This window comes from Bacillus rossius, assembly GCF_032445375.1.
Source record: "Bacillus rossius redtenbacheri isolate Brsri chromosome 9 unlocalized genomic scaffold, Brsri_v3 Brsri_v3_scf9_2, whole genome shotgun sequence".
Classification (NCBI taxonomy): Eukaryota; Metazoa; Arthropoda; class Insecta; order Phasmatodea; family Bacillidae; genus Bacillus; species Bacillus rossius.
In genome coordinates, this window is record NW_026962013.1 from 13,227,147 (window position 1) to 13,251,221 (window position 24,075).

At 38.7% G+C, this 24,075-nt stretch overlaps 1 protein-coding gene across 2 annotated transcripts; it reads right to left on the minus strand.

Moving 5' to 3' along the window:
- Positions 1-2,791: 2,791 nt before the first annotated feature.
- LOC134542862 (zinc finger protein 253-like) lies at positions 2,792-16,265 on the minus strand. Of its 2 annotated transcripts, XM_063387433.1 has the most exons (4): positions 15,874-16,265; positions 15,344-15,517; positions 12,390-13,054; positions 2,792-10,220 (listed from the first exon to the last, which is right to left on the minus strand). In XM_063387433.1, the coding sequence occupies exons 1-4, from the start codon at positions 16,015-16,017 to the stop codon at positions 9,311-9,313; spliced, it is 1,893 nt and encodes a 630-aa protein (XP_063243503.1). In that variant the 5' UTR covers positions 16,018-16,265; the 3' UTR covers positions 2,792-9,310. The 2 variants fall into 2 exon arrangements, with proteins under 2 accessions (XP_063243503.1, XP_063243504.1); XM_063387434.1 differs by lacking the exon at positions 15,344-15,517 and having other exon boundaries at positions 15,874-16,252.
- Between the last annotated feature and the right edge of the window lie 7,810 nt (positions 16,266-24,075).

Genomic DNA, 24,075 nt, shown 5'->3' on the forward strand with positions numbered 1-24,075 from the left:
TTTTAACTACGGAGATTCTAATTCATGCTAACTAACCATCATAAATAGTCAAATTATTCCGCAATGTTTTGAGCGTTACAATATGGCGATGGCAAGTTTAAAAAGTGACCAATTACGTCACAGTATGTCGTCTCTGGACGTCTGTGTTTGGATCTCGTCGTACATGCATGGCGGCCACATTGCAGACTATGATCACGTTCCTTGAAATGTAAATAACCATTTTATCGAGGTGCGAGGTGTACTTCTAAGTGCATTTGGGCGCTGTATCAAAACAGTTTGTAACTGCTAACAGAAATGTAAGTACTATTTTTCTTCTCGTTTTCCTGTCCCAGAAAATTGGGGAGGGGGTGTATTATTCCCCCCCCCCCCCCCCCGGCTCAATAACTCAAAAAAAACCAGATGACACACACAGAGCTCTATAAAAATTTATTGCCAAAAAAACTATTACCGTGAAATCTGTTAATACAAAATAGTTATGGAAGCTCTGCAATACGATGTCCGCTCTCAGTGGCAGCCCGCACGGAATGTGAGTTCATGGTAAATACTGTATATAAAAACTGTGGCCGTCAGTCTTTCCAAAAAGTACTAAGAAATGAAATGTTATTTTCCCTGTGCTGTTACATGACTGTCCGACGCACAGAAAGTGTATTGTTTTATTATAAATAACATTTTTTTTAATTATTATTATTTGTTTACATTTTATGTTTTGCTCTATCGTTGTGTATTTGGACATATCTACGAGTACTATACTCTATGACGTAGCCCAAGTGACTTTGAAGCTCAATTAGCAAGACCCCTCTAGGGAGCAATTGACTTAAACGGCAAATTGAACTTTTTATACGTAATTTGCATAACAGAACTTTCATTGTTGAAAAATCAAGTTTTAAATTTAAGACATTTTAGCATATTAAGTTGTATTGTTAAGTGTCTGTATTTTGTTTTGATGTGGTAATTAAGTCAACGATCTTTGTGTCTCGGCCAATGAGAGGCCATGTTACTTAAGATAAGCGTCACTACTGAAATTAAGAAAAAAAAAGTCTTGAAATAACGACGGCGTTGGCTAGACAGCCTGGGTTTCAATCCCCTTAAAAATCTGAAATATCTACGAGCTAATTAGATCATCCTATTACTAGGATGTTTTCAATCGTCGTTTGGAACATAATTAAATGTTATTTAAATAGGGCACGTCCTATATGACGTGTAATTAGGAGTGACTTACCGTGAGTAAAACTGACTCATGTTATTTTGAATGAACCGTATTTCTGCATTAACGTAATTTTAATATTGCCAACGGACATATAAACATTGAATTTCGAGCTTAACACAGTAAAGACCTAATGAAATAAACATTTTTTTTTGTAAGCCAATTACAATTCTGATCTACACTGTAATAAGTTCAAACCCAGAGGTGAAATGAGACGGATCTCTCATGACGTTCTACCACATCTATACACTGAATTCAGCCGAGGTACACTAAATTAAATTAGATTACGAAGATAATAAACAGTATTTTTACGCACTAAATTCAATATAGATTGAGAGCAACAGACACAATTAATTTGAACTCATAAACTTTTGTTTTTTATCATGTGTGCAACATATCTCCTGTTATTTAAGAAAACATAATAGTATACCACCGGTCCAACCTTTAATTAGCTATACTTTGATTAAAGATTATTTGTTTAATCCTATGTTACCCTGTTATTATTTTACAGTGTATATGTTTGTTTTCTTAACGATCTTAATTTACATGTTGTCAATCTCATGCCAATTCTAGATTTGAAGTGTGAAATTACTTCCTTTTTCTTATGTACCCCAATACACTAGACCTATCCCAGTAACGAAGTTAAGTTGTACATAAGAGTTGTGCCCAGATACAAATTTAAATAACCAAAGAGTCTATACTCGACAGTATTAATAGTCAGAGTAATAACTATCCAGAGAGAGAACTATTAGTATTTATATTTCTTATTATTTCTGACAGTTTGGTTCTGACAACTATTCAGAGTCTATTACATCCCTTTTAATTGAGTCCACCTTAAGAAATGCACTTTCTCAAAACAAATGTAAACAATGGGACAGCAGTTGACCGTAGTACTCATCACCGGCAACGGCAGCGAATGAAACTGGGAGCAGTACCTATATTACCCTTGAAATAATTCAGTTTATCTATATAAAAAAAAAAAACCGATAACTACAGAAGTGAGCAAAATGTATGAGGCACCATTCTTCCAAAAAGTTTATCTTACACACGCCCAACCTACAAAGATATGAATTGGGGTTTAAAAAAACTCCACTTATACTTAACTATTTTGATATATCAGAAGTTTTCTCATTGACTTGGGTATAATTCGAAAGGGTTAAAAGTTTACTGTACCTATATTTAAATAGGTTTTATTTAATCTCTTATGTACATGTTAATATAAAATAAATTGAATGCACAAAATATACAGAATGAATAAAGTAGACTATAGGCGTTCTGATTTGCGACCAATGGCATAATGTTGCAACACATTACCAATGACGAGTCCATAAATCTATGAATGAATGAGGTTTTAAATGTCTTGACATTATGGTCATTGAACATGGCGAAAAGTGTTGAAAACTGAGCATTTTAGGAATACATGGATTTGGGAAAGGACAATCCCAAAAAACTTTATCACTTTATTGGAAGGCAAGCCACCTGATCAATCTACCACCCTGCCTCTAAAGACACCATTATTAATAATTTAAACCATCTTCAATACGTATCAGAGCCTCAAACTTTGTAACAATAAAACAAAATAACACAAAAAGTAGGCATTGTATTTATTAATACTGACCACATTATGAGTACATTCCATTAACTTTTAATCATGTAAGATAACAATTTTAAAAAGTGACAGTTTATTGGGTGGAATATAGTAGTACAGTGACAATGAAATTAGCTGAAGTTAATACAAGAATTTACATCACTGGTGGACACAGAAAAAGGGAATTATTCCTTAGACATTATTTTTCCAACACATACCTACACTTCTTGAGATAACTGTTAATTACTCAAACACCACATTTTTGACACAGGTATATACTTTACTACTGATTTTTTTCTTCTTACATTGCATTTTACAGTACACCAAAATAGAGTAGGTAAGCAAAATAAAAGCTATAAAGGCAAAAGAACCAGCATAGAACCAACTTAGCACTCAAGTTGAGCCACAAATGTAAGAACCAGAAACCATCACTATGTAGTTGGATTTCAATCCTCAGCCTACAAGTCAAGAGGTTTTCAAAATTTTTTTAATAATTAATATTTTATACTTACAGTAACTGGCTACCTTTCAACCTTTTCATGCATAGTGACATCAATTATTGATTCTTATTTTTTCATTTACAATTAGATATTAATTATAAGATATTTATTCAATAGCACAAATAAATTTTCAGAAGCTTTAAGAAAGTTTTTTTTTTGCTTTAATGTTTTTTATCCACACAATTAAATATTTAATAAGTATAATAAAAAAAATAGTTTTAACCAGTCGACACTACAGTAACGTAGCAGCTCAACTGAACCGAATAGATTAGTAGTTAAGACACATTGCGACAGATCAGTAAGTTATAATTTCAAACTCATGGTGATCGGTTTAAGCGGAAGCCGGTTGAAAGGGAATCCACTATACTTAAACTATTTCAATCATACGAGATAGCAGTGAACTATTGTTTATTTGCAGTAGGACTGTAGGCAAGTCAAGTACAGTTTTTAAGTACAGGCATTATTTGTGTAGGCCTTCTAATACATTAATGTGAAAAACACACAATTTTAGTATGCAACCTTATGACAATCCCAATGTTTCTGAGCTTATAATGACCACATTGCATGCTTTTGGATCATAAGGCTTCACATGTTTTGCTTGAAAGACGAAAAGGCACCCATTGTTTAGATGTTTAAAATCTTACCTTCTAAATTATTTTTGTGTAAAATTAAAACTACCGCATTTTAACCCCCTTAAGGCTGGAATTTCATAATATCTGTATAGCCCATGTGTTACCTACCTCTAACATCTCATTACAACATACTTAGAAAAAAAAGTGAGCGAGTCAGTCAGAACTCACCCAGTGATGTGTAAAACATTAACCTCAAAAATGAGCAAATTGTGTTCTCAAGTCGCAAATACACCTATAATATGAAACTCAGGCACGAATGTTAACGTAGAATTCTTTAAAATAATGCCAAGCATGATAAATATACACCAATTGTGTTTCCAACTATATTTTTTTAACGCAAATGAAACGTAATTTTTGCACCTGCCGCTAGAATTCACTGCCAGTGCAGCTTCATCGTCTATCGAATAATCCCATTTGCAGAGTGAAATTTTAAACTTTTTAATGAAACGGCTCCGATAAAAGTGAAAAAGACTTGGAAAAACACTAAACCCCAGCTTCGGACCACCTTTTTGACAGGAATTTTATTTAAATACTGCCCATCTTGTTGCAATTCATCAAATAGTTAATACATACTATAAATTTTCCCTTTGGCTTTGTGAACTTTAATTCGTGCCATCCGCCATAGATAGCAGCATCGTCTGTTACAAATTTCCGTTCCATTCACGAAATTACTCCTATCAAATGCTGTATACCAAGAGCTAAATATATTACACATAAACAAAACAGAATTTTGATAGTTAATAGTATAATAACTTTATACAGAACTGTTACTAAATGTAAAACATCTTTTAGGTATCGGGGAAAAAACTTTAAAGGGAGAAATACAATAAAGTGTGGTACTTTGTAATGAAGTTTCACTGTGAAGAATTGCTTGAGAACAAACATCCAATCTTATATATATATATACATACATTACAGTTAAAGGTATTTAATACGGCACATTTATGACCACAGCCATGCTGTTCTAGCAAAATTATCTAACTTCAATGTAGTTTTAACAGGACTACTAAATACTTTTCAAAGTAAATACCACAAAAAGGTGTGAAAGTCTCAAAATGTAAATAGCACCAGAAATGTAATAAACATAAAAATATTGCATGATGATTGTTTTTAAAATAAAAAGTACTTTTCTTATCACTGCCAACCTTAAAAAGATTCACCCAATCAGTAACAATAAATCCTTATCACAAATACTGTCAAGATTGCAATGGCCACTTCCAATTTCATAAGAGACATTTAGATGTGGCAGTACATATTTCAGCTGCGGCCAACTTTACTGCGAGTATGCACCCAGGCAACGTTAAAAGCTACACACAGCACATGAATTACTAGCGCTATATATATTGATTTTCTTAAATGTCTTGCATTCAAATGTGTTCACATTAGAGCAAACGCTCACAAAATACTGATGTTGAAAAAAATTAACAATGATTTTAGCTCTTCACGAATATTTATGCTCCATACAATAACAACCTACAGCTAGTAATCATTAAAATTATTTTAGTTAAAATATTTTTTTAGTATCATTATTTCCATAAAATAAAATAAAAGTAATTTATAGCTTATTTAAAATTGTATGATGCTATTAAAATACGGTAAGTGAGCAGATGTAAAAACTCCAGTCACCATTATTCTTGTAAATTTAACTTTTCAGGTACAAAAATTAAACAAATAATTTATAAAAACTAATGCCCATGGAGTGGCAAGGAATGTTCAACACTGATGATACAAAATTGCAGTAAAACTATATAATCATACAAAATGCTACTACGTATTACTTCACAATACTGAAATATCTGAAATCTAGTTGCTACTCCTAGCTTATCATCAACATATGTTGGTTTACAGTAACTTCAGTCTTATGTCAAATATGAATGACTTTTACATACACACACTCACATATGTGAAATACAAATCGAAAAAAAGAAAACACATTTTATGAGGGGTATACTTGTAAATAAATATTAAAAATGTATTTTTTTTATGTTATCTAATCATTGCTATGAAATTAAATACCGTGTTTTATCGCATAATCATCGCACGCGCGTAATCATCGCAACCATATTTTAGGCTGTCAAAATTGGGATAAAAAAACTTCTCGCGTAAACGTCGCATGATGTTTTTGGTCCCGCTAGTAGATGCAGAATGCTTTGTGTAGGTATCTTTTCCGTATAAAACGATGTATTTTAAAGTATAAATCTAATATTTATTCGGTCATTACCACTTAATAAATTAACGGAAAAATACGACGTTGTTTGGCGTGTAAATTTTCTTATAAAGACGTTTTTAAAAGTTATTTCCTTTATCTGATCATCTGCGTCGCCGCGGTGTAGGTGTAATCTAAAATTTAATTTCAGTCATTACCAATTATTTATTTAATAAACAGAAATACAAAGTTGTCTGACGTGTAAATTTTCTTTTAAAGACGTTTTTAAATGGTATTTCCTTTATCTGATAGTCTGCGTTACCGCGGCGTACCGCTTATAAAAATGTAGCCAGCGCATCATTCATGTTTGGTTATGTTGCTTCCCGTATCGAGCGTGCGAACGTAGTCGAATATCGATATCTCGCCAATTGGATGCAACGCGCGCTCTCTGTCAGGTGCCGAGTTAACTACATTTTAAGCCCGCATTCTTTCATGGCAAGTGTGTACTATGACACGTTAGTTCACGTCAGATTCTAGTGGCTTGCGTTCGCGTCAGAGTTTTTAATGTTGAAGAAAGGTTTTTGTTTAAGGAATTATTAATATAGATTGTTTGGCGTGCTCTTGTATACTCCGCCTTTTTTTAAATAAACGTACTTTCCATGAACAGGTTTTGTTTTTATGAATAACTTTACCTAACAAAAAATTTCTTTCCGCACAATTGTCGCACCCCTACTTTTCAAACTTGATTTTAGAATAAAATCTGCGACGATTATGCGAGAAAACACGGTATTAGGTATCCAATGTAAATTTCTTGTACCTACAAACTCAGTTTTACCCTCTACGTTGATACAAGATTCTCCCAATGTCAGAGCAAACAGTAACTGCATCTGTACCTGCATTTGTACTAAATTACAAATGAAGATGAAATGTGTAAAAAATTATCAGTAATTCAGATCAATTATAATATGCGAAGTAAAATTATGCATGCATGGGTTTCACAAATCACATCAAGCAAAAGAAAGCTCTCAAAACTTATGGTCGGACATGAGCTGTGGATATATTAGAGTAGAACTGAACAAGCGATTTACAGATGTTAAGAGAGCATTATTTTACTTAAGCTGGTGCAGAACACACAACTATAGTACATACACACCTAAACATTACATCCTGTATATACACATACAGTAAAACCTTTTTGTTGCAACCCCATTTATTGCAACCACCTCTCTATTACAACCCGATTTCGAGGAACCAGGAAGAAATTGCCGAAAATCCAAAGAAAATCGGACAGAAAATAAGTTTCTTGTGGTGCGTACCATGTTACTGTGTTTCTCTTGCCGAGTGCTGTACTGCTGTAAGCAGCGCATATCTAAAAATAGATACCACTTCCTGTCGACCGCTGTCAGCGCTTAACAACCCCCATTCCACGCCCCTTTGCCGGCAGGGTGCAGATAAAGGTTTTTGTGGCAACGTGTTTACGACCGCTGTCAGCGATTGACAACCCCCATTCCACATCCCTTTGCCGGCAGCGTGCAGATAAAGGTTTTTGTGGCAACATGTTTACGTTTAGCTTTTTGCGAGTGTCTAGTGTGGTACGCAGTTAAGGCAAAGCTACCTGCTGGATTTCACTTTATTTTGATTACTATCAGTTGACAATACACAGCGACCGGATGGATGCACGCCCGCCTCGACTTGTTTTAACTGCGGCAGCGATGTTTATTTTGACAGCTCAAGCAATTATCTTTTCCCGTGGGTTGACAGAAAAAGGTCGCTTTACCCAGCATAAAAAAAAGGCTACGCCACTTATTCCCCACGCAGGAAACACACTGGCTGCCGTCTGTCTCCCCAGCATTTATCTTTCTTCTAACATTCCACGTCTCACCTCTCGCGCGAGCAATAACGAAGCGACCACGCATTGGACCGTTTTATGCTTTGTTTGGTGACAGCAGTTTGATTTTATTCGGTATATTCCTTTTCATAGGACCCTTGCTATTAAAATACATTTATATTTAAGTCTGAAAGCTTGTAAATTCCTTGCCAGAGATGACTGAACTCGAACTTGGTGTGGAAAGTGACATATTTTGACATACTTTTTTTGGGCGTGTTTGGGGGAGGGAGGGGTCCGAAAATATTTACAACAATCTTACCCCTCCCTCACCGCTTTAGTACCCCATTCATAATAGCCCAATTTTACGGGAGAAGGGAGGGTGAAATGAGCATTTTCTCACTGAAGCTTTTTCAAAGGAAGGAAAGTTGGGGTGTTATAAGGGAGGGTGAAATGAGCATTTTCTCACTGAAGCTTTTTCAAAAGAAGGAAAATTGGGGTGTTATAAGGGAGGACACTAGATGGTTTGTGTGTCTGGGAGGGATGAGCTAGCCTTGAAGAATGTTACCGAGTGGAGGGAGGGGTGAGCTTATGCGTCATGAAGTTGCTGCCGCCAGCCATCCGGGCGAGCTTAGTGTACGCCCACTCGCGTTGCAGAACCTACAGCTGCCATATTTTTAGAGGAAATGTCCCATTATTTTTTTGTTATTCTTAACATGAACATTTTTGGAAGTATTAAAGCCGACACAAAATTACGCTGTGTGTTAAAATTAACAGATTTCAATGATCTTTCATTTCTTTTTTTAAAATGTTTTTTCTGATTTTCACATTTTGGTCAAAATGTCCAATTTATTGACGGTTCCCGAGAATGTATTCGTAAAATCACTGCTTCGTTAAATCCGGGGTTCGTGACATCGGCGTTCTAGTGTATTTAACTACGGCAAGCAGAAAACGTACATGTAAACTAACCAGTAAAAATAAACTGTCTTTTGACATATTTTCTTTAGAGTGGCCTGTAGGGCGACGGACTTGTCATGAAGGTTGAAGTGGGTTCAAAGCAAAGCCGTCTAGCATTGTGAGTGACAGCATCCTGCCATTGTACGGCTGGTTTCTTTTCTTAGCGAGTAGCGGTTTGGAAAGGAGGGGGGGGGGGAGGGGGGGGGGGGGGGGTTGAAATGAAATGAAAATTTCGGAAAACATCTATTACGACCCTTATCCTGGGAACCACGAGGGGTCGTTTCAGAGAGGTTTGACTGTACATAGAATTGAATTAATGTGGCTAGCAAAGTTGAATCCATTTGACAAGTGCACATTTTGTTTAGAATTTACTTTTCACAAAGATCAGTTTAAAACTTAACAATAATTATGTTCTTAATAAAAATACATAAATAGTATTAATGAACGTTTAAAAGATGTTAAACTACAGTAACTGGTTGAGTCAAGGTATGGCAACACTTCGAATGAGCAGCCAAGTTACCTTTCTTGTCGAACACTTTGCCGCAGAACTCGCAAGCGTTGCCGGTCTTCTCCTCCGCGTGCATCTTCTTGTGCGAGATCAGGTACCAGCGGTAGTGGAAACTCTTCCCGCACACGTCGCAGCCGTACGGCTTCCGGTCGCCGTGCAGCTTCGCGTGCTTCAGCAGCACGCCCCGCTCGGCGTAGCTCTTGCCGCAGACATCGCAGACGTGCGGCCGCGCGCCCGCGTGGACGCGCTCGTGCTTGGCCAGCTCCGAGCGGCGCGTGAACTCCCGGCCGCAGTCCGCGCACGAGTGGTGCTCCCCGGAGTGGGTCTTCAGGTGGATGTTGAGGTTGGTCTTCCACTTGAAGGACTTGCCGCAGACGTCGCAGGTGAAGGGCGCCTCGCGCGTGTGCACCCGGCGGTGGTCCAGCAGGTGCGAGCGCACCCGGAAGCTGCGACCGCACGTCTCGCACGGGAAGGGGCGCTCGCCCGTGTGGACGCGCTGGTGCGTCTGTAGGTTGCGCTTGTCGCCGAACGCGCGGCCGCAGGTGGCGCACGGGAAGGGCCGCTCGCCCGTGTGCGTCAGCACGTGGCGCTTGAGCTTGGCGTGCGCCGCGAAGGCCTTGCCGCAGTGCTGGCAGGCGAACAGGCCGGCGTGGATGCGCCGGTGCAGGGTCAGGTCCCAGCGCGCGCAGAAGCTCTTCCCGCACTCCTCGCAGGCGTGCGGCCGCACCTGGGCGTGCCTGGCCAGGTGCGCGTTCAGGTTCGTGCGCCTCATGAACGACTTGGAGCACACCGAGCACGGGAAGGGCTTCTTCGGCTTGTCTGCAGCCGCTGCTTCCGTCTCCGTGGCGCTGCTTTTGAATCTGTCACAAACATATTTCGATATTGAGAATAAGAAACACAGCTAATTGCTTGCTGTTTTAATTTAGCACATTGAAAGATCCTGGAAATAACAAAAATATAACAATACAAGGAATGTTAGGTAGTAAAGAAAAAAATTAATTTTCAGATTATTATTTGATCTGTTAATATGATCATAATTCATTGTTACATCACAATTTTTGTTCTATCCAGGATCTTTCAAACTACTAAATAAAACAGCAAGCATCATGTACCAAAGGATCAATGTACTCAGGATCATTAGAATCAAGGGATAGACTTGTATAAGCGATATAAAACTTTTAACCAGAAAAACATATTCTGCAAGAGCAAATATTTGGTTATGAAAGCATACATTATAAACAGATTAGAAATTATTCCAATAAATACATAAGCAAAAGTTTATATTTTACAAATAATTCCTTTTTTTACATTTTTTTAAGGTTCAACACTTCTAATTACATTATCACACAAAAACTAGTGAATGGTATAAGTCAAGTCTTAGCTGACAACAGGATTTGGTTGAAAAGATATATTAAAAACCTAGAAGACTCCATCCCATGAAAAGAGAAATTATTAATTGTTCATATTTTCATACATTTATATAATTACTTGAGCGGTAAGTGGAATAAATGTTAAAATGTTTGCCTCCTACTCCACAATTCGCAGACACAACCTTGCTAGTAAAAATATATTTAGTATTAGCTCTTCTGGCTTTCAAAAAATAAATGCTACACGTTAAGTAAAATTGTTTATTCGTTTATGGATGAATTATAGTTGAAATATTAGAAAGACTGCAACAGATAAATACATGAATTCATATGATATAGTTAGGGACAGGAACTTTTCGGTGAGTAAAATTAGTGAAAAGCGGTGAGCAAAAATGCCAAAAGCGGTGAGGAAAAAAAAGCGGCAAAATGTATCTACGCGTACCTTTTTTAAGAAAAAGTTAAATGAATTCAGTAATGAATAATCAAAATGTTTAGAACTAATATTTAGAAGTGAAAAACTCTTCAAACTTAAAAGTAGCTACTCTTCCAGAATGTCAAAACTTTTGGGTTTAGAGGGAAGGTTTGTCAATAAAATATATTCCTAACTCAGGTAGTATGCTAGGCCAAAAAGTTAGGTTTCTTTAGTTTTAGGTTTGGTTGGTTTAGGTGAGTCTTATTTTATATTTGGTAAGTTTAGCTTAGGTTAGTTTTAAAATGCCCATTTCCAAATAGCTTAAATTGGGTTTGGTTTTGAGAGCTTCTAAATTTAAGCATCTGTGATCGTTAACCTCGCCGTGATTTATTGCCACAGAATGTGGTTTTTGTGGTTATGGTTGGAGAAAATAAATTGTTTACCTAGTTTTGCCTAGTAATGTTGCCGGTACGGTGACATGTATTTTTATGTAGTGTTTTATTGTTTTATTTTTTATTGGTGCGCTGGTGTTACGAACGGAAGATGAATTATATCTAAATTATATGGGTTTGCGGCAATTTAAGCTTCAAATAACAAAATTTTGACCAAATTCGCGACGAAACAGTGGAAAATCGCAAAATTCACATTTTCGTAAAAAAAAAAGGGCTAAATTCGCGAAATAACGACGGTGATTCGCGATCGCGAAAAGTACCTGTCCCTAGATATAGTAAATAAAATTTTCTCACAACTTAACAACATCCTATAGTAACACAGAAAATAAAATACTTAGGGACTAACAAAATGTATGACCTAACTGGATTGGAAACTAATTAATATTATATTGTTTGATCTTGCATGTCTTACATTGGTAACACGTTTTAACATTAATGATGGTGCATGTTTCAAACTTGCAAAAATGTTTGATTTATTTTAATTTCTGAGAATTTCATGTTCTACGCATGCTTATTACTAATGATTTTAGTGTACATAAGTGCATCAGGTGTCAATCATAATGAGAGGCATTTTGGTGAAATAAGTATTTAGAAATTTTTAGTTTCATATTTGTTGAATACTAATAAACTATTTATAATGACGAATAAGCATATATACAACAAAGACTATATAAAAAAAACAATTACACAGAAATCTGTTCTAAAAACAAAATTGTTCTAGAAATAAAACTACAAAATCATGTCCCTAATATGTAATATTGCATTTAAAATGTTATATAATTATAGAAAGATACTTACTTATTTGTATCAAGCAGCATTGATCCGCTTTCTAGACCGTCCAGCGCTGCATCATCTTTGGTAGAAAACGCCATCTCTTTGGCTGCGATGTTAGCCTCTTCGATGACTTCGTTGAGTGTTTTGGGCAGGACTTGCGCCCGGGCAACCACGACCGGAGTCCCCTGCTGCACCGTCGCGTACGTCAGCAGCTGCTGCAGCTTGCTGCCGTGCGCGTCCGGCTGCGCGGTCGTGAACTCCACCGTGTAGGAGTCCGTGTCCGTCTTCCCCGCCTCCGCGGCGACCAGCTGCTCCGGCTGCGCGGCGTAGATCAGCGCGCGGGTCTTGTCCTGGCAGTCGGCGAGGGTGAAGCCCCCGAGGGCAGCGTCCCCCTCCGCCCCGTCCACGGCGTAGGCGAGGGTCCTGCCCCCCATCTCCCCGGGGTCGGGCACGTACAGGCCCGAGGGGGCCTTGCCGTCCAGCGACACCTCCAGGGGGTCCTTGTACTTGAGCTCCACCATCAGCACGAAGTCCTGGCACTCCTCGCGCGCCTCCCCGTCCACCTTGCCCAGCACGATCACGCCCCCGTCGTGCTGCACCGTGACGGGGTCGCCCCTGGCCAGCTCCTCGGGCCAGCCGCGGGCGGGCCGCAGGCTCAGGACCTCCGCCGCCTTGCTGCAGTCCACCTCCTGCCGCAGACACTCAGCCACTCGCCATCTCGACACGGGCACTCTCCGCACACCTGACAGCACTGCCTTGTATTTAACTGCCCAGAACCTGTGGACGATTTATGTTATTTTGGACCACGTGTCTTGATTCTGACTGGTGTTGTTGGTGTTGTGGGAATACAACAGAATGACTTAAGTGATAAAATTATAGGTAGAGAACACCGACAAATTGTTTGATTAATGGGTGTTCTCAATAAATGGCGACATTAAATCACCTCAGCTGTGATCGGCCCCTATGTAATTACTGCCAAAACACCAGGCCTCAGTTGTAGAAAATATTTAGCTACAACAAGGCACGTCAAAACGTAAAGCACATCTTCAATTACAAGGCTGTTGCCTCAACCCAAAAGCAAAAAGGTAGCTATTTTATCAGATAAATTTTATTATACAAAACCACTGGTGTGTTCAGAAAAGACCCCAGTACACGTTCCTTATTGCGTACCCAGTTTTATTTTTAAATAAAATATTGAAATAAAGAAACTACTTTGTTGTACTTGTAATGGAATGATATATAATTGATAAAATAAGAAAATGTGTGTAAAAACTTTGATGTACATTGTTCCGGAAACATTTGTTCTGCATGACGTATCCAAATATATTTTAACGTAAAATATTAATATAAAGTAAGCAGTTGAATGTGATTTTAAACTGTACAATGACCAAAATATGTATTTTTGAGCACTACAAAGCTTTGATGTAAACTGGATACGCAAAATGAAACACTGACCCTGTCCCTTGTAACATAACCAATTGGGTAAATATGTAGTTGAGCGGTATTTGCGAAAAAAAAATGTTAAAAATCCGAAAATACCTTTATTAGACGCTCTTCAACTTCCTCTTTTCATTAAAAGTGGCGGAGGTAAAAAATTCCAAATACTTTAGGAGATATCCAATTTTTAAATTTCATCATATTTAGTTGAGCGGTATTTGCGAAAAAAAATGTTAAAAGTCCGAAAATACCTTTATTAGATGCTCTTCAACTTCCTCTTTTCATTAACAGCGGCGGAGATAAGAAATTCCAAATACTTTAGGAGATATCACCGTTCTTATTTTGCATACAAGACCTGTGTTTATCATTCGACCGCGGCCATTTTTTTATTTTGCCGTGTGTTTGTGAATGCCTAATTAATGAAAATAGTCGATTAGGTCAGGTCAGTTACATTGTAAATACTTTGAAACTAAGCGTACATTAAAAATAATATGAAATTATTTCAATGGTTCTTTAGTTTTAAAGTATTTATAATGTAACTGACCTGACATAACAAACCGGGACAAAGGATGAACAGTAACAACTCACGTAAATTTTTTTTGTTACTTATTACTTGCGCAACAATAAAAAATAAGACTTTAAAATTAGAAACGTTAAAAACTCGCCTAAGTTGGAGGCGGTAATTAAACACAGTTTTAAAACAATAAATGAACTAAATAATCACGTATTGGTTCATTTGAATTCTGGCCTATCACGATCAATCACATGACATCATTATCCAATAAAAAAAAATAGATACTCGTAAACAAGAAACAATGCGGAATGCCACATGAATGCACTGGTATAATTGTGATGAAATTTAAAAATTCGATATCTCCTAAAGTATTTGGAATTTCTTATCTCCGCCGCTTTTAATGAAAAGAGGAAGTCAAAGAGCATCTACTAAAGGTATTTTCGGATTTTTAACATTTTTTTCGCAAATACCGCTCAACTACATATGATGAAATTAAAAAATTCGATATCTCCTAAAGTATTTGGAATTTCGTTTCTCCGCCGCTTTTAATGAAAAGAGGAAGTTAAAGAGCATAGAATAAGAGTATTTTCGGATTTATAACATTTTTTTTCGCAAATACCGCCCAACTACATATTTACCACAAAATATATTTAATTGTAAAAACATGAATTTAAAAATTTGATATAAACTAGATAAGCAATAAGGAACCATTACTGAATATCATGTAATACATATTTTTCAATGTAGCTATTGTAGTAACTGCCTCTAATATTCATAAGCTTCTTTAGAAAAAAGAGAAATTTGACCAAGGGACTAAAAGCTGCACTGTCCAATAATTAGCACCAAAGTTTTAATGGTAGTCAAAATACTATGTTGATAAATTTTGGAATGACGGTGATGCAAAAAATGGACAAGTTACAATTACAGACAACAGCTAAGTACTAACTAGGCCCAATGAAAATACTGTACTGGCTACGTGAGAAAGTCCGTGACCTTTCATGAATACGATAAACTACGAAAAATTAACCTGTATTTGAGCGGAGCTTTCCTCTGCTGACTTCAGACCTGGAAACCTCGAATGCAGAATGGAATCAAATTTGAACTCAGCAGCTAGACACATCTCCACAAGATCCGCGCACATTTCTAGTTTTGACGCGCAAGGCAAACACACTTGTTTCGGTTTGCAGTCATCCTCTCGAACCTGAGAATAACAATTAACAAAATTATAATCTTACATTAAGGCTCGTTTCCAAATACTCTTATCCATGCCTCTACAGTCAATTTCTAAGGAAGCACAAATGTTTCAGTGGAAGACCCAAATTTATAGATAACAGGAACTTATTCATTTCCAACTTTGACAATCTGATATGTAAGAAAGTTAAAATCGCCTTTTAGATTTGATTTTATTTGTAGAAAAGAAGCCTTTTTTCAGAATTACCCTCAATTATTACTTTTAAAGTTGACTATTTCCATAGCCTTACATTCTCTATCATAACTTAAGGCTCTAGAAATGTATTGCATAACATGAATATGAGAAATAATAACCCAGATACTTACAATTATTGGCAAGCACTTCTTTATTTTTAAATCCATTCTTTCTTTGTCAGTTACTTTTCCAAATATAGGAATTACAATTTCACTAGAATTTGCACATAAACGACAAACGCTAGAACTAAAATTTAATGTGGTATCACTCCACATTTTTAAATCTTAATTTAGTTCAGTCATCATATTATATTATTGTTATTAACATATAACTTCTAAAACGAAAAATAGTGAAAACTGTTTTACACTCATTAGTAAACACGTATGATAATATCAACTAATATTATATCTTCTGATTAATTCTAATATTAAACCGTAAAATCAAAACTAGTCCCATTATTTAATAACTAATGTGATCAACATCAAACACAGTCACATTTGACCAAAGACCTTGCATTTGACAGCAAAATAGAAAATCCGATTTCATATAAAACGATAGACAGTGCTTCTGTTATGGTACTGCGCATTCACATTTATGGTACATTGGTAAAACAATATGGTACATAAAAAATTGTCTAAAATCAAAATTTTGAGTTTTCATTGCTCAACACATGATTGAATTTTACACTAATGATATAAAAAAAACCTATAAGTGGTATAAATATATAAATAAATTAGCTCATGCTTTTAAAATCACAAAATTACGAACGTTTGGCACTGAAACACTGACACAATGATATTATTCACTATCAGAATTAAAAGAAAATATGTCTGTGACAGTTGGTGTGTTATCGTATGTAGGATGTTCCTTGGAATCATATTCGGGATACAGGTGTCATGATGTCATCATCTTCAACATCTCGTCAGATGGTTGGAAATTACTGCAGCAAGCACCTTTTTTTTTCTTTCACACAATGTGATGCTAGCACAATTCCATTAACAGATTCTGTTACAAGTCGATTCCTGGTCTTGGTCTTGATGAGATTTATCTTACTAAATATGCGCTCACAATCAGCATTCAAGAAGGGAAGAGATAATAATACTGTGAGAGAAAAATTAGGCAATGCTGTATACAAAACATTCTCATCTTCATTCTTGAATTTCAGCAACTTATCCCAGAACTTGTCAGGTTCTTCCTCTTTAGAGATATCATCTGCTAAAGTTTCTAATGGTAGGCGCCTCCATTCATCATACATTTGTTGCATTTCGCGCATCTCCACAGGCTTTGCTCTCTTTACTTGGTTTGCAAGATCCAGAAGAGATGGAGTTGTAATGCGTTTCTTCTGCGACAAAGCTTTCTTTGGATGCAATACAGAAATGGAATCATACATGGGATCTGCAAAATCAAATCTTCGTTTTATTCCTTGACACCCTTTTATGAGGAAGTCTCGACATTTAGTCCGAAGTTTTCGATCAGATCGGGCCTATCTTGAACACTTTGCTTATTTATTTCTGTCATCACACCTACACCCAGATAGATGTTTTGATGTTGCAAAAAAGGAGGTGTGTGTGCCACATAGTCTTGTTCCATATATGCACAAAGTAATTCCCGGTAGGAACTTGCCATCTTCTCTTTTAGAACAGTAAGTAGTACTTTTTCAGACTGGAAGTACTTATTCACTGAAACAAACTTTGGAAGTACCCACTTCAGGGAAAGATAAAACAATTTCTTGAATGGGTCCCAGAGAACATTGAATATTTCTTCAGCAGCAATGGTACGGTCTTATTGCCACTTATCTAAGAAGAATAAAAGCAATGCCTTCCATTGTTCTATTACCCTCTCCACTACAGCAAACAAAGACAGCCATATAGTTTGTGCAGGGTGTAATAACTTGTGCACCTTGATTTCCATAAATTTTTGGAACTCTGAAAGTTGAGATTGCCGTTTTGCACTGCATTTCATGTACTTGTATAATTCCTTGAGAGATCTACACATCTATGTGGCAGACATTCACATGCTTCACTTGCACACCGATGAAGAGAGTGGCAAACATATTTCATTACAATGATCCCTGGACAATATTTTTCAAACGACTTGCCACCGAATTATGTTCGCCAACCATTGTTGAAGCAGAATCTGATCCAAAACCGATTACATTTTCATTTGGAATGCAATAATCAGAAAACGATTTCATTATAATCTCGTACAGATGTGCTCCTGTTGCTCCTTGCTCAGCCGAGGCTGCATCACAAGATGGAAACACTTATGCGAGATCCCAAAACTGGCTTACCACTCGCCCAATAAACGAATCATAAAAACGCACCACAACACATGAAGTTTTTGTAGCACCTATATCAGTTGATTCATCTGGCAAAATAGAAAACTTTACCAGCTTCAACTTTTCTGAAAGTTCGTGTTTATGTGTAGCACCAATAACATTTTTCACAAGAGCAGTAGCCTTATTTCTTTTCATGACCATGCCTTGGGCTATTTTAGAGTCAGGGAAATTCTGTTTCATAACTTCTACTAAATGATCCATCGCAGAGAAAGGAATATTGTGAGCAGCAAAATATGCTGCTATCCTTATTTCTGCTTTTATTACGTGGTTTTGATGAGGTGTTGCCGTCGTCCAGGGTCTCGGGCTCGAGTCCCGGTGCGGTTCCTAGCGGGAATGGCTGTTGTCGGTGTAGTGTTTCCGGGTGGGCGCCAGACTAGCTCTGTTTCTAGTCGATAGGTGGGTCGTGGGGTCGGTTGCCCTGCGTGGCCCACTAGGACCGTCGGCAGTGTTGCGTGGGTTATGAGGAATTCCCTACTTGGCGGTGGTTGGGAGTCGTATGGTTAATTAATCAGACGCTGAAGTGATGCAACAGATGACGTGCGTCGTTTATATATGCGACTGTGGGTTTGGTGTAATACCGTTGATTACACGCCACGTCGTACAGCGGGTGACGTCACACAATACAGAAGTTACACAATTACACAAAGTTAGTCTGAAAGTTACGTAATAAGACGTGGCACAAGTTCACAAAAAATGTTACGTGAAGGTGCATTGCACAAGTTTATTGAATGTTACGCGGTAGCGCGTTGCACAAGTTTACAAAAGAAAACGTTCCAGATTCAAGGCGTCGCACAAAGTTACTAAATATTACGTATTAGCGTGGCACTAGGCGGTTCTAAACCTGGTTACTCAAAAGAGGGGTGAGGGCGATTGGAGGCAGCCAATCACGTATATCAATGTCTCGAGGCGGTGTTCGCGTCCACTGTAGTGGAGCGCGGACCGCAGCTAAATTCGCTCAAGTTCCCTTACGGGGTGGTGTCAGCGCCAGAGCGACTGGTTTTAGTTAAAGTTCTGTTCTTCGGGAGGCTGCCCATGCCGTATGCTGAAACTACCCCGCAGACCAAGTGTGGCGCAGGGGGTTTTAAAAGTTATGCGGCCGGATTAAGTCCTGGACCGAAAATTGGACCGGGTACGCACGGAGAGATAAGTAAAAAGAGGTTTCGAGGAAGTGACTATAATTACCAGAAGTGAGTTCAATGCAAACAATGGATTTTGTCTCTCCGTGGGACGTGCGTCCGCCCCGGTCCACGAGTCGCGCTGTACTGGCGTGTGGTCATGGCGCCCGGCCGAGGCTCGGTGGCCCTCGCGCCAGGGTTGACCTCATTACGTTAGTTTCTAATGTGACACGTTAATAAGAGATTTTAAGGGCGCTAAATTCCTACATTAATTATTAAGGCTAAATTAACATCACTCGTCCCTTCTACAAATTGGAGTTAGTATGTTTACGAATTATGTCCTCTAAATTATACGTCACACCAGCGACTGTTCGTCTCTTGCCGGACTGCTTTGGTGGGGGTTAATAACGAACACAAGCGGTTAATAATTTTGTCACATGTTTAATTAACTAATCTAGGCAGAAGGCCGCCAGGGGGACACTCACACACGTATCGACGTATTTACACACGTGAGTGCCCGGGCACTCCTACGTTGCACTTTCGTTAATCAACTTTTAATTTATACATAATATTGTTTAATATTCTGTGTTTGTTTTTGCAACGTAGTCGGCTGTAATGTCGGTCTGTTTATTAGGGGGCCGGGTTCTACCTTGGCTGCTGGTGGCTCGCCTGACTCGGGTGGGCCATGGCTAGGGGCGCGTTCCGTTAGCGGGGTTGAATACTGGCGGTTGCAGGTCGGGCTTTAGGGTGGCCATCGGTCGGACGACGTCAGTGTAACAGATTTACTCTGGTTTAAGATAAAACTCATACAGTTTACTGATTTCATGTTCGCATCCTTCATAGATTTTGAATGTTTGCCCGAGTTTCCATGCATTTTTAAAACAGATATGTCAGCTTTCATTACAATTTTTACATTTTGCTTTAAAACAGTCTCCCAGGACTGGACTCACCCACAGTTTCATGTCATCCAATTTTTCCCATTCCCGACGATATTTCTGAACACATTTTTTCTTAACATGAGAATGTACTCCAGGATCATCACTATCTTTTCCGCATGAACTCATTATGTTAGCACACACTACCTCTAATATCTAAAAACAACACTAAAAAGGCAGCTAGCAACATAAACTTTTAATGTATAATTCCGATGATTCCGAATTTATAAAATATTATTACGGAACAGATATCACTCCACCGGCGAGGCCAGGTAACTAGCTACTGAAAACTATCAACAATGTACTGTAATTCGTTTCATGTTCAGTGTGATAAGCTTTCCCGCGTTTCCTTCCCCCTTCCCAGATTTGAGCAACGCGGGAACTGCCGTCATATGATCTGACAGTCCCGGCAGCCCAGTTGGAGTATTATATTACAGATAAGTAAGCAGGCGTGAGAACAGGCGACACTACAAAATTAGAATATACACTGGGCACATTTTATCTACAAGGAAGCCGATATGGCGAATTTAATATATGTACAACAAAAATCGCCAGAAACCTGATGGAAAGTCAGATTATAGTACATTTGCGTACCATGACGACCTCGCCATGGTACATGGTACACTAGGGCCAATTATGGTACAAGTACCATGACAATGGTACGTCTAACAACCCTGTATTAAAATGCCATTCTATCCATAAATGATATAGCATTAAATTAATTTATTTAAAAATAATTTCCTAATAAATAGCTAAACGTCAATTGTTTAAGACCAAAATATATCATTAACGTTTTTGACATATCGACCGTACAAAAAATGTAAAGTGTGGGATATGCAGTGAAATATCAAATTTTCGTGTCGAGCATCTGTTGAACATACAAACAGCCGATCACTGATCAGTTCTTTTAATTATTAATAGGTTTTATTAATATTTTCGAAAATAAAAAAGTGCGAAATTTGTTTTTTAATATATATATAAAGTATATTCTCAAACATATTATTTCTGTAAATTAAAGCGGTTTTTACCAATTATTTAGTATTATTTTTCGCATTTTACTGCCAGATAAGGAGAACATTAAAAAAACAATAACATTATATTACAAACATGTGATATACTTTACTATTATCCTTGGGACCTTAATTAAAGCCAAGGACCCAGCTCTGTCTGTAGCATGCCGCAACTGTGCTAATGTCATTACTTCTGCTCCATGCACACGGGAGTGGTGTCACCCAACATCCTGGTCTCTAGTCTTGCTCAGGCCACCTCTGTGACCAGGCATGATTGGGTGGCGAGCCAGCAAACTATAGACACTTGGTTCTCCTATCAGAATGTTTCTGTTTCATTAGTATTTCAGTGGCATGTTAGTTTAGCCACAGAACTGGCAGCAAGAACCTTGTTAATCGCCTAGGACTAGAGTGATGAGGCAGTCGGGTAGAGGCGTGTCCACAAACCAGAAAACTACTTCAAGATAGCCTGCACAACACTGTATTGCATTCTGGGGGTGTTGGCATGGTGCTATACCAATGGGATGAAAATAGAAACAAGTGCATGATTGACTATGCCAGAACCAAATTTGGCCGCGTCAAATAGAACTAACACAATAATGAATTTATGTGTGCCTCACAGTGGTATGGGCGCTGAAAAAGTACAATTCCCACCTGTAGTGTAGGTGATTTGTGCTGCAAATGGAGCATTCATTACCTCACATTTCCTTCACGCTGCCTCTGTAGAAGGCCCGGGAAGTACCTTACGGGTGTCGCGGTGCTGCTGTTGTCCGGAGGGGGGCGCCAAGCTAGTGGGACACTAGGCCATTGGTGATGGGTCGTGGGTACTCTGCCCCCACGTGCCCCGCCAGGTATGTGGCTGGAAATCTATCCTGAAATTCCGTACTTGGCTGTGAGGCCACTCGGCCGTGTGGAGGACAGAATGATGCGGAATAATCGTAGACGACACAGTTTATATTAAATGGGCTTTTATTCCACGGACTTCTCCGGTGGTACGCATGGGTACGCTGTACTTCCTATACATACACTACGCGGTGGCAGAACCGCGACAAAAGCTATGCGAATGTGCTATGCGGCGTCTAAGACGTTGCACAATTACACTAACATACGCTGATTACAAAACAAAACACGACACTAACATAACATTGTGAATTTGCCGCCACAGTCTCGCGGGGAAGTGATTCTACACTTACGTGAGGTTGCAGCCGGCAAGCGTATGCGCGGCGATCTTAGCGAAAACGAGTTTGCAGGAGTCGGCCAGTGCCGTAAATTGTGTGGTCCGCGACGCGGTGTGGAATCACCGAGAAAACGGTCGAGGTAAGCTCGGGTCCGCGAAATAGACGCCGAGTCTACGTGAGCAGCAATGAATTAGAAAGGTTTGGATATTAAATCAATTACAGAGTGAACAATCGGTGGAACAAAAGTGAAGGCTGCTCACGGACACACGTCTTGACACGGCGCGTAGTGGTTGGAGACTGCCAAACATGGCCGCCTCGCAAGGGAGGGAAACGTTCACCTCCTTTGTGAGTCGGCGCCAAAAACTTATATCAACTTAAATTACTCTATTATAAGCTAAAGACACGGTCCAGGTGCTCAATTAAAAGGTAGCACCTGGTAATTGGGTGCTTAAGGCTTAACAACTGTTTTAGAGTATTTAATTATTTGAATTGTGGCATCAAGTTGGCGACTGTAAATTTATTAACATATTGTCTCACTGTGAACTGTTTTTGTTGGATTTCTCTTAATCTGACACGATCATTGTCACGGGCACTTTGATTTAAGGCCAGTGGCCGTGGTGACTGGTAATGAGGTTCGTTGTCTACTCCGTGTGTGCGGTGTTCGGGCGGAGTAGCTACAACACACTTTTTTAATGTCTGTGGATTTATAATTGTGTCCTAATGTCTTGTTCCTTAATTTTTTTATGGGATCGAGCCCCCGGGTTTCGTGCCCTGAAGTTTATTAGAGTCTAGTGGGGTCACGCCCGAGGCGTTTGCCTGACTCATTCCCGCTGGGCCAGGGGTGCGCTCCAAAAACGGGATCTGGTACTAGCGGTGCAGAACACGGATTTATAGGCCTTGGTCGGGACGATGTAAACATGGTTGCAGACCATTCAGGGGTGGAAGAGTGACGCCACTCCCGCTGCCTGTTTTAGCTTTTTAATTAATTATTAGTGTTGTAAAATATCTCAGGGTTTTTAACGGGGGTTCGGCCTCGTGGCTGCAGGCAGGAGCGCGTCTCGGAGTTTGAAAAAACGTTCAGAAATTACCTGGACTGTTTAGGCCACCCAGGACACCTCGTAAATGAATGGAAAACGGTTTACAGGACACTGCACTTTATTCAGTATCAATACACTCATACGCCCCGAGACTGGCCGCGTCCGTTGTCGGACCGCTATGACACGCGTATCTCTAAACGTGACGGTTCGCGCGACCAAGATAGATTGCAAAGTTATATTGACAAGCTGAAACAGTGGCTTCACGTCTCTATGTATGGTTTAGCATGTAAATGAATGGTTAGTGCCACAACTTAGGCTGGCACGTAAATACGTAGAAAAGATCCTATGTTCAGGATAGTTTGCAGTCTAACCTGCTTCGAAAATTAGCGTCTCTGAAATTACGTGGGCATGCCGACTGAAGACGTACACCTAAAAGTTCCTTACACATGAAAGTTAGTCACTTAAATACACGTTACACTTTGCACTATAAAAAACGGAGAAAGTTACAGGACGAAAGTTAGTCAGTGCTATTCTCAACACTTATTACTGAGGATCTACGACGATAACGATTAATTGGCTCATTAGCCGAAAACTGCGTACCACTACTACGCGGTCCTTAAACTGGACATGGATTACGTATGAAAAGTAAAGTTCCCTGGTGGGAAGAATTTAAATTAATTAAGAGCCGCACGAAATATCGTGCGACTGGGTTGGGGTCGGCGC

Coding starts and splice junctions, on each gene's coding strand:
- LOC134542862 (XM_063387433.1), bottom strand. CDS start 16,017: ATGTGGAGTGATACCACATTAAATTTTAGTTCTAGCGTTTGTCGTTTA. Junction 15,518..15,873: donor AGAAGTGCTTGCCAATAATT/GTAAGTATCTGG, acceptor TGTTATTCTCAG/GTTCGAGAGGATGACTGCAA. Junction 13,055..15,343: donor AAAGCTCCGCTCAAATACAG/GTTAATTTTTCG, acceptor TGTCTGCGGCAG/GAGGTGGACTGCAGCAAGGC.